The sequence below is a fragment of the Pinus tabuliformis genome, chromosome J (assembly GCF_031772625.1).
Source record: "Pinus tabuliformis cultivar Carrire ecotype Pingquan chromosome J, CPIR1, whole genome shotgun sequence".
In the NCBI taxonomy this organism is placed as follows: domain Eukaryota; kingdom Viridiplantae; phylum Streptophyta; class Pinopsida; order Pinales; family Pinaceae; genus Pinus; species Pinus tabuliformis.
Genome location: NC_142295.1, coordinates 42,417,344 through 42,436,278, shown reverse-complemented (window position 1 = coordinate 42,436,278; position 18,935 = coordinate 42,417,344). Strand labels below are relative to the sequence as shown.

General features: G+C 37.4%; 1 protein-coding gene across 1 annotated transcript in view; it reads right to left on the bottom strand.

Moving 5' to 3' along the window:
• Positions 1 to 17,804, bottom strand: part of LOC149225390 (ABC transporter C family member 2-like) — a 500,427-nt gene extending 482,623 nt beyond the window's left edge. The window contains exon 1 of the mRNA XM_089377078.1: positions 17,407 to 17,804. Within this exon, the coding sequence (XP_089233204.1) occupies positions 17,407 to 17,754 (348 nt within the window). The 5' untranslated portion in view covers positions 17,755 to 17,804. The remainder of the gene's footprint in view (positions 1 to 17,406) is intronic.
• Between the last annotated feature and the right edge of the window lie 1,131 nt (positions 17,805 to 18,935).

The window sequence follows — 18,935 nt, the reverse complement described above, 5'->3', positions numbered from 1 at the left end:
CCTTAGGAAAATTTAAAATTCACATAGTTAGACACAATTTCTATAAATAAAAATTATATATTCAAAAAGCTAACTCATTTTCCTACATTTCATCATTTAACACCATCTTCAAATTCATTGCATAAGTCACTCAAATTATCATTTAAAGCTAACATATTGTCGTTTTTCCACATTTTCGTTGCCACTAATGCATCATGAGATACCACCATTAGCTTACAAGCACCCAAAAATTTATAAGTTTATGGAAAAAATTCTGATTGAAAAGGCTATGATTAGAGTGTGGCCAAAGGCCAGATTGGAAATAAATCTTTGATACAAAATGTGCCAGCCGAATTTGGCTCACCAAGTAGATGTCCAAAGTATTTGGAAAATAAAGGAATCCATTGAGGATAAATATTAATAGATAAATGTATGAGTGAAAAATGATATAATATGATTACAAATGAGGGCATCATACATATAGCTAGGTGGGAGTGTCTTTTCGTTAAGGGTAATGTCTTTAAGTTGGGACATACTCTTTCATATGTCCCTTAATATATATATATATACTTGGAATGAAAGCACCAGAGAGTACTTCCCCACATTTTGTCAATGGTATTGGGTAAACCATTGGCCTTGATTACGGGTCCACATCCTAGGGGAATCGAAGAGAGTAGAACCCTTGATCAATAACAATCAACAACAATATCAAAGAAATTAATGTCTAGCTCTATACCACTTGAGCTAACCCTTGGGGCTATATATACATAGCACCCACACATGGTGAAATCTCAACATCCATTGATATTTTTAAATGGGATAGAGATTTTGCTATAAGGAAGTGATCCAGCCTCTCTACTATTTGGGTTGTGCCTCCTCTTGTATTATTCCAAGTGTAGCATTTTTTGGAGGTTTGAAAGTTTACTACTTTGAGCATGTTGATTATATTTTGAAAAGCTATAATATCAACATCCGATCTTTTGTTGCCTTACTTTTTTCATGGAGGGAAGTAATCATGTAGAAATATCCTACCAGTATCCCTGGGTTTTCATTGATTGCATCACCTATGGAAATGATGGAGTCTAGGAAGGGTTGCTTATGAATGGGATTGGTGGGGCCATAGGCACTACTCATGAAGCCTTGGTTCAACAAGGTGAGACTTCTAAATTTGGTGGATATGAGATTGAGTGTGTCTATTTCATTTTTCTAAAATGATTTGAGTTCGATCCCACATAACAAAAGCCAACCTATGATGTGATTATGTTTTTGCATCCTTTCCAACATTTTTATGCAATGGAGATCATTAAGGTATCATCAAATTTGGTTTCTTGAAGAAATATGACAACATGTTTGTGCTTGCCTATTTTGTTCTTCAACATGCAATGTTTTCTTGTTGCATTCAAAACCATGATGGTCCATGATATAACCTCATTTTAAATCTTTGGTTGGGAGGAGACATATTTCTTCAATAACCCTTTTGTTTGCTCTAAGTCCACTAAGAGTGCTCTCGCTTCTTATAACCTTTTTGTTTTACTACCAATTGCGCTTCCTGCTAGGTTTTGGGCTCCCAACTCTGCTTTTCCCTTTACAAGTTCCTCTCGTAATTGTAATAGTTGATTGTCCGAGAGGTCGATTAGGTGTGTTTCCCCATGACTTGCGATGAGTTTTGGCATATCAATTTCAATTTATTCTAGACCCATATCTTGTGTTATATTTTCTTCCTTAGGTTCTGCTTAGGTTTCCTTCTTAGTTCAAATTTCTAGATCTATTGCTCCCTTTGTGTTCTACTCATGATTAGTGCCTAGAGGATCTATTTTCCTACATTTTCCCTCTTTTATTTCTGGATTCTCTTCTTGAGTTCATTATAGATTGGGTTGCAACCTTTCCTTTGGTGGAATTTTTGGTATCACCTATAGTTTCCAGGCTTAGAAGCTATTGGGATTCTTGTCCAATATGCTTCATGTTGGTTTAGCTAACTCTTTTACTTACTTTCTCTTACTTGGGACCTTAGTGAAGCTATCCTAGTTTATGATACCCTCATGCTTATTCTTCATTGTTTCTATGTTACGTGGGAAATCCCTAAACGAGTGCCCATGTCCATGATGCTTGTGATAAAAGGGAATTTACTAATAGACAAGGGTTTAGATCCATTAATTATCTTAGAATTTGGTGTTAATGGATTCTAGGAGGGCACTTGATAAATTTCTGTAGATGCAGATCCGTGCATAATAATTGTATCTATTAGAGTAGGTTTCCTCCAAAATGTTGATGAAGTTCCCAAAGTATTTCCTATACCCATGAGGGTTTCTTTCCATCAATATCCCTAGGGTAATGGGCACATTTGGATCCACGTATGGGCTTTAATAAAGTTTTCTTTCTTTGGGATAAATCATTTTGTCCAAAACCTCAGATGGAGGCCCACTGAGTTGAAAAAATATGGAGCTTCTTCTAATACTCTATCTAAGTCTTCAATGCTTGAAAATATGGTAATGAAAAATCCCTTACAACCCAACTTTAGATCCATTTGACCCTTGCGTTTCCATCTACTTTTGAGCCACCAGGTTAGTGTCTTATTTGAGAGATAACTGTACATAAACTTACCTATAACTACAAGATCTTTCATATATTGAATATAACTACCAATTTTACTAGAAGTGACTTCATTCCTTGGGTTTATAATTATTTGGGCCAAGAATTTGTTCTTAGTTTTTCATCCTTATCTTATGCACATGCTTCTCCTCTTTTTTGGTGGACTTGTCCTTTAACACCTTTCTTGTCCCTCCCATTTTGTTAGCTGTCTATGTGGCCTAAGAGTTGCTTTGTACAACGTATAAGATCTTTAAATGAAAAGGTGCTCAAGGTTTGCAGGTTTGAGCCTAACATTGATCTGCCACTATCCACCTACCTCGTATCTATGCTTTCTTACCACAATTTGTTATTCTTCTTCATCTAATCCATTACCACCTCTATTACTTCTCAAAATCATGTTGTGAAGTCATATGCCCTAACCTACTTCATGTACTTTGTCCACCATTATCTCTCTTGCTACCAACTCTTTCTTCTTCATAGAAAAGATATCCTCTAACTAAGAATGATATCCTCTATAGTCATAATTATGATATAGTTTCCATGAAGTAAATATTCAAATTAAAAGTCAAAGAATGCCACATTCAAAAGAAGAAAAATTTAAAGCCTTTTATGTAATATATGTATTTTATTTACATACATCCACATAATAAATGCAATTAAATTTTCCTTTTTAAATGTAAATAAATTAATAAAAAACTATAATAGAGAAAAAAATATTTAATATAATATTTTCTCAACATTCATCTAGATATAAAATTAATAGAGATTAAAATGATCTAAAAAGTGATTTTATTGGAAAAAAAAATAAAACTTGTACAACCATATAAAGTGAATCGCTAATAAACTCAGATAGAAATCAAAGCACTTACCTTATAATAGATCTCACATTGCCAAACCAAAAAAAACCTTAAAAATTAACTTATTATTATGAATTATAAAAATAAATAAATGACTTAAGAATATATCTGTAATTGGAGGAGAAATTCTCCTTCCTAAACATTGACCGTCCTTTGACGCTTTGCAAGTAAACAAAAATGGGTCTTATGTAAAAACAAGTTTTATGTTCTCTTCAAGGATGATGAGTTAGTTTTCATATGAACTTTAAACAAGCAACATATCCACATGTAACTCAAAAGTCAAACATGAAGAGAGGAAAAACATAATTTGATGACGGAGTTCACCCCTCCTGGGCTACATCTCCGGGCTTGCTAACACAACTAGACCACTCCATAGATTTCAATGATAAAAGAGTACATGAAATGTGTTGACAAAATGAGTGGCTTGTTTCCCCTTCAAGGAAACATTCTCCTACAAAGAACTCTCACTCTAAAAAGTATGACCACCTACAGTCAGTCATGAAATAATCAACATGAAAAGGGCTCTCACATCAAGACCCTGTACTCCATTTGAAAATGAGCATAACATGTACAACAACTCCACATTGAAGTACTATAAAGAGCTTTCCTCAAAAAAACATAATGAGAAAAGATAAAGAAGAGTTGCACCATAAAATTCACAGTTGTTGTAGATAACATATGAAGGCTAGAAACCCCTACAAGGTCCTCTCCATGCTAAAAAATCCTTCAAAACTGCTTCAAACCACTAATTGTACCTGCCACTAAAAGAGTCAAACCTACAAAAATTCCTTCCAGAAGTGCTCCTATAAGTAAACAAAGGTTTCTGTTGGAGAGGTAAATCCCCTCTACGGATAGAGGCGATCCCTACTAGCCCAGCAAGGGTCTAGCAACAATCAAACAATGCTGCTATGCATGTTCCTAATTACAATTAAACAAGAGGTAAAGAGCACCTACTTGGATTCCAGCGCTGTCGTTTGACGAAGAGATGTTGCCTTCGCTCCTTCGTTTTGGCTGATCACGATCCTCCGCGATCTCCGCGAATAGGTACCTGCACACACGAAGAGGAAACAAACGCAAGCGTGAAATCTAGTAAAAGCAACCATACATCGGTCAGAAAAGATGTAATTCACATTTAACCATTGCAAGTACAAATGAGAATGGAACAATAATAGCAGTCATCTATTATTAATCAGAATAGAGAAGAGTACAACCAAATGTTCTGACGTCGGTAACCTTCTCAGGAGGGGCCAGTCAGCATGTATCTCAAGCATTCACCTTTGAGGATGATTCTCCCAAGACAAACAACTCTCTCTCTCACACAAGCAACACAAAACAACCTTCCCTAAGCAATCAATCACTTCCACACCTAGCACACCAAATACCTATAGTAGCAGCAATCTGAGCACTATAAGCTCTATACAATCCAAGCTATGTCTAACTAGCTGCTCATGGTAATGGTGGAAGTATATGTAGGAGAAGGAGTCTCCTAAAAGGGTGGAAGGATGAGCTTATCCTTGAGGGAAATGGTTGCAAAGAGTCGAACAGACATGCCATAGAAGGGAGTCGACATTCACAAAGCTAACAACCAAGCCTGGAGTGATCTGGAAGGCTGGCTGTTGGAACAAATTCGCCCAAACTGAATCAGCGCGGATTATGAGGCAACTGACGCGATGTCGCCGCGTCTACATAACTGGGACAGTCATGTCAGCGCGGAAGAACACGGGAAGGGCGCGCTGGCGACCAGCGCGGAAAAGTGATGTCCTTCCGAGCTGGCAGCGCGCGGAATACACTATGGAGCGCCAGTCATCGCGGGTATTTCGCAAACAGACGCGCTGATGAATAGAACTTTAGAAAAATGGGTTTTTGGGCCAGTTCAGAAGGCATGAACTTAGTGATTGGCACAGCAGGGTGACTGACAGGAAGGCAGTGACAAATTACTGTGTAATAGTTTCCATTGGATTTAGAAGGCCTAAAACCCCCTATCTGGGATCTTCTTGGGCTCAAAAAGACCGAAAACTCCTCAAGTTGTGGTTCTCCCCATTTTCTTCTACTATTTGTCCTCCAAATTGGTTGAACCTCCAAACTGAGCAACAAATCTGCCCTTTAAACTGTTATGGAGGCAACAATTTAGCCTGCATCCAGTGCATTTTGTCACCTAGTTTAATTTCCCAATAACCCCTTAAGCGCCAAAATAGGGCCACATGGCGCCATAAGGTCGAGGGCTGGGCCAACGGTCTGCCCCTGCTGTCCTTGGCACCCTTCCCATCGGGCGTAGGTCGCATGGAGGATGATGTGGCCAGGGCTGGGGCTATTTACCCGTCCCTGCCAGATAGGCTCCCAAACATTCGCCTTCAATTTCGCGCCTGCCATGTGACTGGGGGTTGGGCCTTAAATTTTGCCCTTGTCGGACTCAACTCTACACCAGTCATATGATGTGCCATAACACCAAGGGCTGGGGCTGAATCCCTGCTTGCTCTGGTAGCTCCCTTCCAATTATGCACAGGGTCCCATGGGAGGTTCTGTGAGCAAGGGCTGGGACTGGCCCCTGCCTTGCTCCTCTATTATGCACGCGCCAATGTTTTATGCATGGTGGTCATGACAGAGGGTCGGGGCTTAATGCTTATCCCTCTCCGTGGAGCCCTCTACCTATTCGCCTGCGGTCCTATGGATTGATGCAATGACCAGGGGCTAGTCCCTGCCCCACTGCAGTCTCCACCATGGTAATGTGGATGCGATAAGACTGGAGACTGGGGCTCAGTGCCCGACCCCTCCCCCTATGCGTCTAACCACAAAACTTAAATATATGTGGTGCCACCATAGGTTCAGAAACATTGCGTAGGCTAGATGGTATAAGATGGAGTTATGTTGTGGTAGGTCGTTGGTTCGATCGCCACTGAGGCCTTCCGGCCCTTAACAAATTTTTGACCAGTGTGGAGGCACCACATGGCGGCCTCCGATTGGGCCATGTGGTGGTCTCCCATTAGACCACTAAAAATAATGAACCAATCAAATTCGACCAAATGGACATGTGCGCACCTGACACTTGGCGCTCTGTGATTGGTCGATAATACACCCAGTAGGCATGCTGATGTCAGTAATAAAAACTGCCCAGTCAATGGTCCAGTCAACACACCTGTAAATTTTTGAGGTGATTCATAACATCGTAAATTTGTCATATGACATCGCATTGAGGTGATTCAAGTGTCGTTGGAATCAGAACAATGAACACTACAACTTGACGTTGGTTTCGAAAGATTCTGGGCACTTTCATTTTTTGAGCAAAAATTTTGATCTCTGGATCATACCTCCCCACTAGGAACTTTTGGACTCCAAAAGTTTATCTTCTCCTAGAAAATTAAATGAATACAAAGCCCATAAAAATTCCTATCTCAATCCTTCATGTTTTGTTTCAATTAGTGCCTTCAAGTTCCAATCAAGGTACTCCACCTATCATCTGCATGAAGTCCTTACCTTCTTGTCAAGAATCGAGCCACAATTCTTATAACCATACAGGAATAAAACATCGATAGATGGAATTGTACATTCTTTCCAAACCATATTTCATGGCTCAAACAACTTCATTTTTAGGTCCCTATTTGTTGAAGACAAACTTTACTTTCCATCTTGGAAATAAAAAGAAACTCAATGCTTTCCATGCATTGATTCAAACTTTGCTTTACTGCCCTCAAATTGCACTTGTACACTAAGGTACTATGGCTTCATTATTCAATGACAGATTTGGCTTTGTCCACATAAACATGGTCATTTCTTGTACAATCTTTACCAAAGATTTCATTCACAACAAGCTTCATCTTGAAACACTTGTATCGATGAGTACATGACGCAACTATAGACATATTGGACGACATACAATGTTGATTATTCTTGTCATCACTTTACAAAGTACCCAAATCGATAATGAAAAACAAGTGTTACAATTTACAAAGCAACAAATTGTACAAAACAATCTACCCAATCTTTGCCTCTCATAGGTTGTGTTATCTTTCTGTATCTATTATGCTTTGAAGGCCTCTTTAGGAACTATTCCAGTATCCTCTTTGCCACTTGTCGCTTTCCTTGCATTGGATTGCATGATCTCTTTATCCTTCTTGGCACGAAGTTCTGGATGAAGTTTCCAACACCTTTCATTCCCATTCCCATTCATGTTACAATGGGTACAAAAATACTTTCGCTTGCCCATTGACAAGGAAGTCTTCAAACTTGAGGGAGGTTCTTCATGCTTTAATCCAAGAATTTGGTCCATTCTCTTGACCATCACTTTGTGTTGCTCACAATCAACCACACAATGGTCAACTGCATTACAAAATGTGCAAGGATACATGTCCCATAAATAATCAAAGTTACCAACATTTTTAAAATTCCCATGACACTTATACCTATTCCTTGGGCTGTAACTTTGATGATGAGGACTGGATGATGACATGCAAAGTCCTTTAAAACATTCATCTCTCTTGGGAGACAAATTTCCATTATCACTACCATATTGGTGTGACATATCATCATCTGATGATTTCTTTGCCTCAAAAAGTTTAGAACACTCTCCAAACTCTCTATGACCATAACCCAATCCTTCATATCTTGGTCTCTCCTTCACCTCGATAGGATTAGCGATACCTTGGCCATTGATTCTGAGGCCTCCTCCTTCATAACCCATCTGAGCTAACAAATTCATACCAATTCCTTTAGTATGCTTTTCAAAGGCTGCAAAAGATGTGTTATTAACATAAACTGAAGGTTTGAACTAGAGATGTTGATTACCTCCTTGGAATTTCCATCCATATTTTCTGTTTCAGACGCTGATGACAAATTTGAAGATGAGTCAAGCCACCCACTTTTACCAATAGGAACATAATGAGAATATTTGAGATGCTGACAAAACTCACAAGCATCATTCTCCACATAGGGTCCGTAACCTATGTTTGGACCATGCCCACAAATTGGCTTCATCTTGGAGGAATTCTTTGCTGCTTCTGGAGTGGAATTCTCACCAACTTGTTCCTCAAGCACATGCTGCAACTGAAGGTGCATATGCCTCTTCTCCTCTTCAACAACTTCAAGCAATCTCCTCAATTCAACATTCTCCATTTGAAGAGACAAGTTCATCTCCTCTAGCTCTTGGAGACTTTCAAGCTTCTTGCCCATACTTGCAACTTGGTTAGAACTAACTTTGATTCCAATTGATCTATAATTGGAGGAGAACTTCTACTTCCTAAAAATAATCGTCCTCTAACATTTTGAAAGTAACAAAAATGGGTCTTATGTAAAAACAAGTTTTATGTTCTCTTCAAAGGATGATGAGTTAGTTTTCATATGAACTTTGAACAAGCAACATATCCACATGTAACTCAAAAGGAAAACATGAAGAGAGGCAAAACATAATTTGCTGACAAAGTTCACCCCTCTTGGGCTACATTTCCGGGCCTGTTAACAAAGCTAGACCACTCCATATATTTCAATGATAAAAGAGTACATGAAATGTGTTGACAAAATAAGTGGCTTGTTTCCCGTTCAAGGAAAAATTCTCCTGCAAAAAATCTCACTCTCAAAAGTATGACCACCTACAACCAGTCATGAAATAGTCAACATGAAAAGGGATCTCACATCAAGACCATGTACTCTATCTAAAAATGAACATAACATGTACAACAACTCCACATTGAAGTATTATAAAGAGCTTTCCTAAAAAAGACATAATGAGAAAATATAAAGAAGAGATGCACCATAAAAGTCACAACTGCTGCAAATAACATATGAAGGTTGGAAAACCCCTACAAGGTCGTCTCCATGCTAAAAAATACTCCAAAAATGCTTCAAACCACTGATTGTACCTGACACTCAAAGACTCAAAACTGCGAAAATTCCTTGAAGAAGTGATCCAATAAGTAAATAGAGGTTTCCATTGGATTCAGAGTTCCCAAAAACCCCTATATGGGCTCTTCTTGGGCTCAAAAATACAAAAAACTCCTCAAGTTATGTCTCTCCCCAGGTTCTTCTACTATTCATCCTCTAAATTGGTCGAACCTCCAAAATGAGCGACAAATTTTCCCTATAAACCATTCGGGAGGCAATAATTTCACCCGCATTGGGTGCATTTTGTCGCCTAGTTTAATTTCCCAATAACACCTTAAGCACAAAAATAGGGCCACATGGTGCCATAAGGCCGAGGGCTGGGGCAATGGTCCGCCCCCGCCGCTTTGACACCCTTCTTGCTGGGCGATGATCACACAGAGGATGATGTGGCTGGGTGTCGGGGCTAACGGCCCGTCCCCGTCGGATAGGCTCCCAAACATTCGCCTTTGGTTTCGCGCCTGCCATGTGACTGGGGTCTGGGCCTTAAATTCCTCCGTCGTCGCACTCGGCTTCACGCCAGTGATATGGTGTGCCATAACATTGGGAGATGGTGTTGAATCATTGCCTCTCTCTGGTAGCTCCCTTCCAATAGTGCGCAGGGTCCTGTGGGAGGTTTCGTGACCAAGGGATGGGGTTGGTTCCCGCCCTCCTCCTTTGCTGCACTTGCGCCAGGGTTCTATGCACGGTGGTCGTGACCGAGGGTCGGGGCTTAATGCCTAGCCCTCTCCCTATTTGCTTGCGATCCCGTCGACTAATGTGATGACTAGGGGCTAGTCCTCGCTCCACTGCAGTCTCTTCCATGGTTTTGTGGGTGCAATATGACCGAGGGTCTGGGCTCACTGTCTGACACCTCCTCCAAATGCGCTTAACCACAAAACTTAAATATGTGGTGCCACCATAAGTTAAGAAACATGGGTAGGCTAGATGGTAGACGTTGGAGTTGTGTTGCGGTAGGTCGTTGGTTCGATCCCCGCCGAGGCCTTCCAGCCCTTAACAAATTTTTGACCAGTGTGGAGGTGCCACACGGCGACCTCCAGTTGGGCCATGTGGCAACCTCCCATTGGACCACCAAAACAAAACCAACCAATCAAATTCGACCAAATAGACCTGTACGAACTTGACACTTGGCGCTATGCAATTGGTCGACTGCATGCCCAGTAGGCACGTTCACGTCAGTAGCACGGATGCCCAGTCAACACACTTGCAATTTTTTGAGTTGTTGAGCCAAACGATTAGAACATCATAACTTTGTCATATGACATCGGATTGAGTCAATTCAAGCGTCGTTGGTATCAGAACGAAGAACACTATGACTTGACGTTGGTTTCAAAATATTCTGGGCACTTTCATTTTTTGAGCAAACTTTTGATCTCTGGATCATATATACATTTAAAAAAATATGTAATAAGATTCTTAACCATGGAGATTCACCCCTTTTAACATGGAGATTCTCAACCTGTAAATATGCTTGTTTGTAATATCATGGGCCAATACTATGACTTACTAATACCAGATGCCCAAAACACCATAACTCATTTTTAGATGGCATGTGTTCATTTTACATTTTTTTAATTAATCAATTTAATTAAAAGGACATAGCACTACTTTGGAGATAAATCTCAGCCTTTGATATTTGAATACTACTAAGAATATTATAGGATTTTCATGTGGAGGTTAAATCCCTACCATCCACCTAATAATTACTGATAATTAAATTAAAATTCCAAAAGTCCTATTCCACTAGGGCATCGATATAAAATTATTATTGTTATTATTTTAATAACATAAATGAGTACTAGTTTTCATTAAATCCGTGCCTCGTCACGACAAATACCTGAGAGAGTTACATAATCAACTTGTTCAAAAACATTTGTAATGCCAAACTACTTCTAATGTCCCTTACCTAGACAACAACTAAAAGGCCTAGTCCTACCAATACTCTTATTTTCCGAGTAGAGTATATTTGACAAAATTGATACAAAATGGGTATACATTTGAAACCAGACATGACATAAGTGATTAATCTCTAGGATCCGAAGGCTTGTTGAGGTCTATGCCGTGAGGGGGCTCTAGAGAAGTTGGTCGGATGAACCATATGTAGCTGAAGTCCCATGATAATGCTTCTCAGAGCATCTATCTCATCTTCCAAGCGAGAACCTTTTTGTTACAGAGCCAATATTGTGTCAAGATGGCTACACTCTAAGGTCTATTGTTGGTACAACCTTACATTCAAATCATAGATTTCCATATTGATAATTTCATGCTCCTTCTTACTGTGTTCATAGATAGTGGAAGCTGAAGATTGAGATTTTGAGGAGTCATAATCCATAATTGGGTTGAGAATATGCGAGTACCAAGTAAGAGGAGCTACAACATCTAAATTGCAGAGAGACAAATGTTGAGAATTGCCAAAAGAAAGCGCTCTGCCAGGGAAGTTTCCACATGAAAATAAACAAACACTACTGATAGGAGGAGTGTGGCTTATAAACTCAAAACTTGAGAAGACGGGGTAAGCCATGACTCAAATCAAAACCTGGATGAGGACAAAGATGATGTTGAAGGCCAAGAGCTTACTTTCACTGCAAATTGCTCTCAAGAAACAAATAATTAGAAGACTTACCTTCAATCACGAGAGGCCAAAGCACCACCAAACCCAACTGCAGTGATGTTTCACCCCCACCAGACTGACTTGACAGAGGAAAGCCCTCAGCCAAGCATGAAGCTCATCACAGAGCTTCCAATAATGCCAACATCCATACGCCGCCCTGAAGGTAGGGGAGAACCACTCCAAAATTCCACTGAGAGATCTCAATTTTAAATTAGTACCGCTTAGAGTATGAGATTAACCTAGGGCTCCTACAATGAGATTTATTCTCCTCGCACCATTGGAACTGTAGCCAAGCCATCAACTCAAAATAATTGTTTCTTGTACGCCATGGTAGAGAAGTCATTATGAGGCGATCCAAAGGGATGCTACCATAACTATTTTGATAAGAAGGACCACGTAAGGGTATATTCCGCGTGAATTCAAGGTTAGCATGTTTGCATGGAGCAAGTGACTAGAATTAGCCACACATAACTGACAAGGAATCATCATGACAAAGATGGGAAGATAACCAAGGTCAATATGCATATATATTCGGGACTAGAGTGAAGGGAGGGATGAGGGAAGGGGTACAAGGGCATCAAGGGGTACAACAAAGGAAAGAGAAACATAAAGGGGATTAATCATAAAACCTTTAGGGGATTAAAACATTCCTTGTTACACCATTGATCTCAATTTGTCCTTCGATCATAAGACAAGCTTTGTTGGACTGAAAATCAACTTCAAAGTTAAGGTTTCTAAGGATGTGGAAAAAGGAATAGTTGGAAAAGGAGTGGAGGATTCTATTTATTTGATGAAATAAAAGACTAAAAGTATTGTCTTTGGGGGGAGATTTGGTTCTCAAGTAACGAATTGCTATGAAAGAATCACCCAAAATAATTATGTCTTTGATGCCTCATTCTTGAGCAAGAGAGACTCCTAGGAAGAGCCCATACATCTCATCCTAATTATTAGACTTTTGTTCGATTCCCCATGAGAATTTGTCCACAAAATTTCCTTAGGGATTTATTAATATCCCTCCCGCTCTTTCCACCCCTTATAAATTAAAATTCTTAACAATGAAGATTCGCCCCAATTTTATCATGGACATTTTTAATTTGTTATGCCATTTAATTTATATGGATGTCGAGAATAGGGCTTCCAAACATTTAATTTAATTATTAATAATTATTAGGTGAATATTAGAGATTTAATATCCATAAAATATTATAGGATGTTCTTAGTAGTATACACATATCAAAGGTTTAAATTTATTTCCAAATAATTTTAATTAAATTAATTAATTAAAAAATGTCATATGAACAAGTGTCATATGAAATAAGTTATGGTTTTTTTGGCATGAGGTATTGACTAGTCTAGATCCATCTTAACTCCGGATATAACAAGGGTTGAGAGGGATCTAATCTCTTGACATGAAAATGTCTTTTAGAGTGAAAATAAATTGGATCCCTCTCTGTGTTTGGTAGATCCAAAGTTAAGATAGATCTAGCCTAGACTGGCCACTTTAATTTCCCCCTTTAAATAGGCTATATTCCACATGAATACCATGGGCCATTTTTCATTTTTATTTTTATTTTCTTAATTTTATTGTATTTTGACCATGTTAAAATATTTATATTACATTATGTTACAACATCTCTACCATATTGGGTTGGAGAGAGCCTCTAAGCCATAATACGTTTCAAAATCCTTACTTCACACACAATACCACATGCCCAAAAAATCATAACTTATTTCATATGATACATGTTCAAATTGTATTTCTTAATTAATCAATTTGATTAAAAATGCAAAAAGGGCATAAATCTTAACATTTGATTTATGAATGCCACTAAAAATATTCTAGAATATTAAGTGGCCGTTAAATTGGTACCATCCACTATATCATTATTGATAATTAAATTAAAAATGTGAAGCTCTATTCTAAAATAAATATAAATGATAATACAAATACATTTTATTAATTTAAAATAATTAATTTTTCCAAGGAGGGTGCCTAGGAGTTGGCGCTCCCTGCCTTGATAGAGGGACTCTCTAGCCCACTATGGAAGAAATGTAATGTCTTGTTATGTAAACATTATATATATATATATATATATCCTGCCTAGATCCATCTTAAATCTAAATCTATTAAGCACCTACAGGGATCAAATTTATTTTCACTCTAAAAGATGTTTGCAATGGGCTTGATAGATCCAAATTTAAGATGGATCTTGGTTGCTATATTGTCCCTTCACATGGAAGGGGGCTGCAACTCCCACTATACTTGGCACATTGTATGTGCTCCCTTCAATTCATTGGTCATGGCATGAAGCTGACATAATGTTAAAAGCGATTTGAATATTGCACGCGGCATAGGGAGGTATAGGAGGACTCAACAAGAGAGCTGGCGGAAAAAATCGACAATATAGACTGCAAGATGACCATTCTAGCTAGGAGATCAACAAACATCTCCTTCTCTTGTGATGAGGGTAATCACCAGTGAGCCTAGATGCTTGGAGATTCTCCAAATAGTTGATATGACTCCCTAATTTTTTTGGTTACAACGCTAGTAGTTATTTTTGTGAAGGTCTAGTTTTCCTTTGGGCATACCGGTAGCAAAAAAAATTTAGTCCCTGTAACTCTCTTTTAAAGTAATGCAAATTGCTTAAAAAAATAAAATAATAATAAATTAAAATAATATCAACCGTAACTAATATTAAATTTATTTTAAAATATGATAAAATAAAATTATTTAAAGATATGATAAGTAATTAATTTGAACGTTTCCTCATATTCATTTTGTCACAGTCTTCCCATATTAAAAACATCCTTGTGTGAGTCCCACTAGATTAACCCTCAAAAGAGGGAATTATTTCTTCCCAAAAGGATATATTGATACAATTTGTCTTGTCACTTATACATAATGGAACTAGAATGAGTAGAGTAATGGACAAAATGACAATGAAACTAGCTTATGATGTGATACTGACTCAAAAATAGAGCCAGACCCCTTTTAGTGGTATAAAGTTGTTTGGAGGTGGTGTTGTCATTTAAAGATACTCCTCAAGATCCTTACACAAAATAATCTCCATAGACGAGGCTAGGAAAGGCCTACAAGATGCCCACTCTTGTTGTGATAATTAAGAGTCAGTGACACACCTGTTTGTGGATTGTGTTTTTTGCAAGCAGTATGGAGAACGATTTTATTTGAGGAGGCTTGCTTAGGGATGTGGTCGGGCAAGTCGTTAGGGAAATGCCTCATAGAGTGGATAAAAATCCCAGCTTTGAAGCATCTTTTCAGCGTTCCAAGATTAGTCCTTTGACATACATGGTTACATTAGAATAAAATAATATTGGATAATCAAATTCCAAATATTAATAAGTGGTGCACAAACAACTACAACAATGAAGGAACTCAACATAGAACTTTTAAAGAAGAAAAACATAATTCCAATGGGACCCAGAATCGATACTTGAAGGCATCGGCCTTCTTTGATGGAGTAAAAAATCATGTTAAGGTGGTACACAGAGGGGGATCTGCATTTTGCCTGAACAACAATCACACTTTCCTTTTTAGCCTAGGATTGAGGCTTGAAACTAATAATAAAGGAGAATTAATTAGGCTTTAGCTTGTCTTTGACTTTGGAATGTCTGAAATGATTATAAATCTTTAACGATTTTTAAGTGGTTATTGATTAATTCTCTAGCAAAAAAAACTTTAGTCAATTACAAAAAATTTGAGATGCTGAAAGTATTCGCATATCTATAAATTTGAGACGCTGAAAGTATCACATATCTATAAGCAACACACTTGAGACACACAAAAGATAAAAAAAAACATTACTCCCTCTAACATTTTTAGTGATAAAAGAAAAAATCGTTAATGTCCTTAAAGGGAGTGCGACAACATTTTTCTGAACTGAACCTGTTAATAACCATTGAGACCTACACAACTTGAGACAGACAGAAGATGAAAGAAAACATTACTCCTCCCTGTAACATTTTTAGTGATTAAAGAAAAAATCGTTAATGTCCTTAAAGGGAGTGCGACAACATTTTCCTGAACTGAACCTGTTAATAACCATTGAGACCTTACATGTGTTTTATACTTATGTTTTATATGGTCAATGGTTGGAATGCCAAAGTTTTAACACACATGTCGAGGAGTTTCTATTGGAATAATAATTTTTAATTTCAATGAAATAACAAATATACTATTTTCCGAAAAAACAAACAAAAACTCTACACAGCGATTCCATTGAAATTTAGATCCGATGCACAAGTTGCATCGCTTCGCGCAAGAGGGTAATCGCGTCACCGTCCGATTGTTTTTTTCAAAACGTGGCCTCGAAAGTAATAATGATCGAGAACTGCTACGTGGACCATACCAATACCTAATTATATATATATATATATATATATATTTTTTCCAATCGACGGAGGAGGTCTCAATACTCGGGGGTTGCCTAATCTGATCGATCTGTTAATTAAACTCTGCGTAGGACTATTCATGGTAATTGGCAGTACTGAATCCGTGAGATCTAAAAAATAGACCAGCATAGGTAACCAATCGACAGTCTACCAAAACTCAACTTGCTATCTAAAAAATATCTTCAATTTTGGACTCAAAGCATCATTCTGATGAAGATTTTGAAGACTTTTCAGTTCTCTAGTTAAATCTTATTAATTTAATTGGAGAGCCTTCTGTTTGAGAATTTTTCCGTGATCTCGTGAAATCTTAGTGATTTAATTTGAGAATTTTCTAATCTCTTTTGTAGAGCTTTAATTATATATTTTCGAAGTACATTTTATATTTCGGTGGAAAAGAGTTCCTATGGTTGAACGAAAACAATTTTCGTGTACTTATTCTATTATCAGTTTTTAAGTCCATGGGAAGTCCACTACCTAAATTTTATAGCGAACAATTTCCGAGCATTAAGACACAAATTTTGACAAACAATTACAGTAGTAAGCACTTAAAGACGAGTTTCCGCTCAAAAGTGTAGCTATAACCACTGAAGAACGAGTTTGGGCTTAAATTTACAGCTATAATAACCACTGGAAGGGTCAGTTTTCCCTTAAAATTACCCACGCAATGGACGAATTCCCGCTTAAATTTTACGGTAATTACTACCAATAGAAAGAGTTTGCGCTCTTAAGTTACGGTAATCACTACAAGAACTAGTTTTTGCTTAAATTTTACTGTAATAAATGAGCATTACTATTCAAAGACCAGTTTTCACTTAAATTTGACTGTAATAAGTAAGCACTACAACTTAAAGACGAGTTTTCGCTGAAGTTTACAGTGACGACCACGAAAGGAACGAGTTTCGGCTTCCATTTGCAATAATAAAGACTAAAAAAACTAGTTTCTGCTTGAATTCAGTTAACGGCGAAAAGAACGAATTTCTTGTTCAATTTAATTTACAGTAATAACCATTCAATGGGCAAGTTTCCGCATAAATTTACAGCAATTCTCAGCAACACTGAAAGAATAAGCTCATTAATACAAGAATGACGTACCTCGAAGGGAGGAAGCAACACCTGTCCGTCCAGATTTACAATAGATAATCCCATGACGGCCCTAAACAGCGGCTCCGCCGTGTTATAAGCAGCGAGTAAAGCCAATACATAGTTATAATAGCAGGATTGCAGGCAAAATCTTTTGATGGAGAAAGCCTTGGTATTCTTCCTGATGAGATAAATCCTGTAACAAATTAGGCACCATAAAACAAAATACGACGGGGAAACCACCAGGGTTTCAGCAGCGCAAGGTGTGTAAGCGCCGAAGGCACTTCCTGCTAGGGTTATCCAGGCGCCGTTCGTGTCGGGTTTGCAGTACCAGTCCAGGAGAGGAGTTTCCGACTCCATTGTTATCCTGAGAGAGCTCGGATCAATTGCTGCCGTATCAATAAACGATATAAGGGAACACACAAGATAGATAGGTGGAAAAAGAAGCACCTCTTTTCTTACTAGTCACATTCCGTGCGGTTTGTTAGAGTTACCAAGTGCACTGTAAATAAATTTTACAAGATTGATAGGTGGAAAAATAAATCCCTCACCTAATCAGAACGGGATCTTTGCATACGGAGCCTTTTGATTTTGTAGATTTTATACGATGAAAAATATTTCTTTAGATACCATATACTTAAGACATTAATCATTAAATAGGTTGAAAATGTTGACTTGTAGATTTTGGTCATCTATCGTTGATTTGTAGCCTTTTGATTTTGTAAATTTTATACGTCAAAAGTATTTCTTTAGATACAATATGCTTAATAAATTCATCATCACATGTGTTTAAAAGGTTGACTTGTAGGTTTTAGTCATTTATCCTTGATTTGCAGTTATGGGTCATTTTCAAAGATCGAATCTTATAAAGGGAAATCGTCTTTTCGCTAATAATTAGCATGGAGAGCGAGCAAATAATTCCTCAAATATAAAAAATAATGGTTACAATAATTTAAATTAAAGACTAAGAAGGATTAAAATTGTGAAATTAAAATTTATGTCTTTTTTAATTAAAACTTACTTTGTGAGATAGAGATTTGATTTATGTTTTTATGTTTTTTTTTTTAATTAAAATTTTGTGTGCATAAATTGAGATGAGAAATATGTAAAGTTTCAAATGTACCATATATATTTTTTAGTTTTCAAATGTAACCTATCTTTTTAGTTTTCAAATGTGACCTACGGAGGAAATGCAACATATCTTTTTAGTTTTCAAATGTGACTTACGGAGAAGCAGAGAATGTTGATTTTTAAAAATGTTAAAGTTAAAAACGTATGTGATTGTGTGTTAAATTGTAATTTTTTAGTTTTTAATTATTTATCATAAATGTATATATAAATTTAACGTTTTAAAAAACTTTATGATGATTGGATTATGTAATTTTATTAACCATTTATATATATATATATATATATATGGGAATTAGTGTCTAGTTAGAGTGTTTTTTGTTAAGCTTTTTTCAAACTAACTAGTTACCATTATAACCCAAGAGTATATCCAATAGCTCATAAATCACATATATTAATAACTTATGACTTAG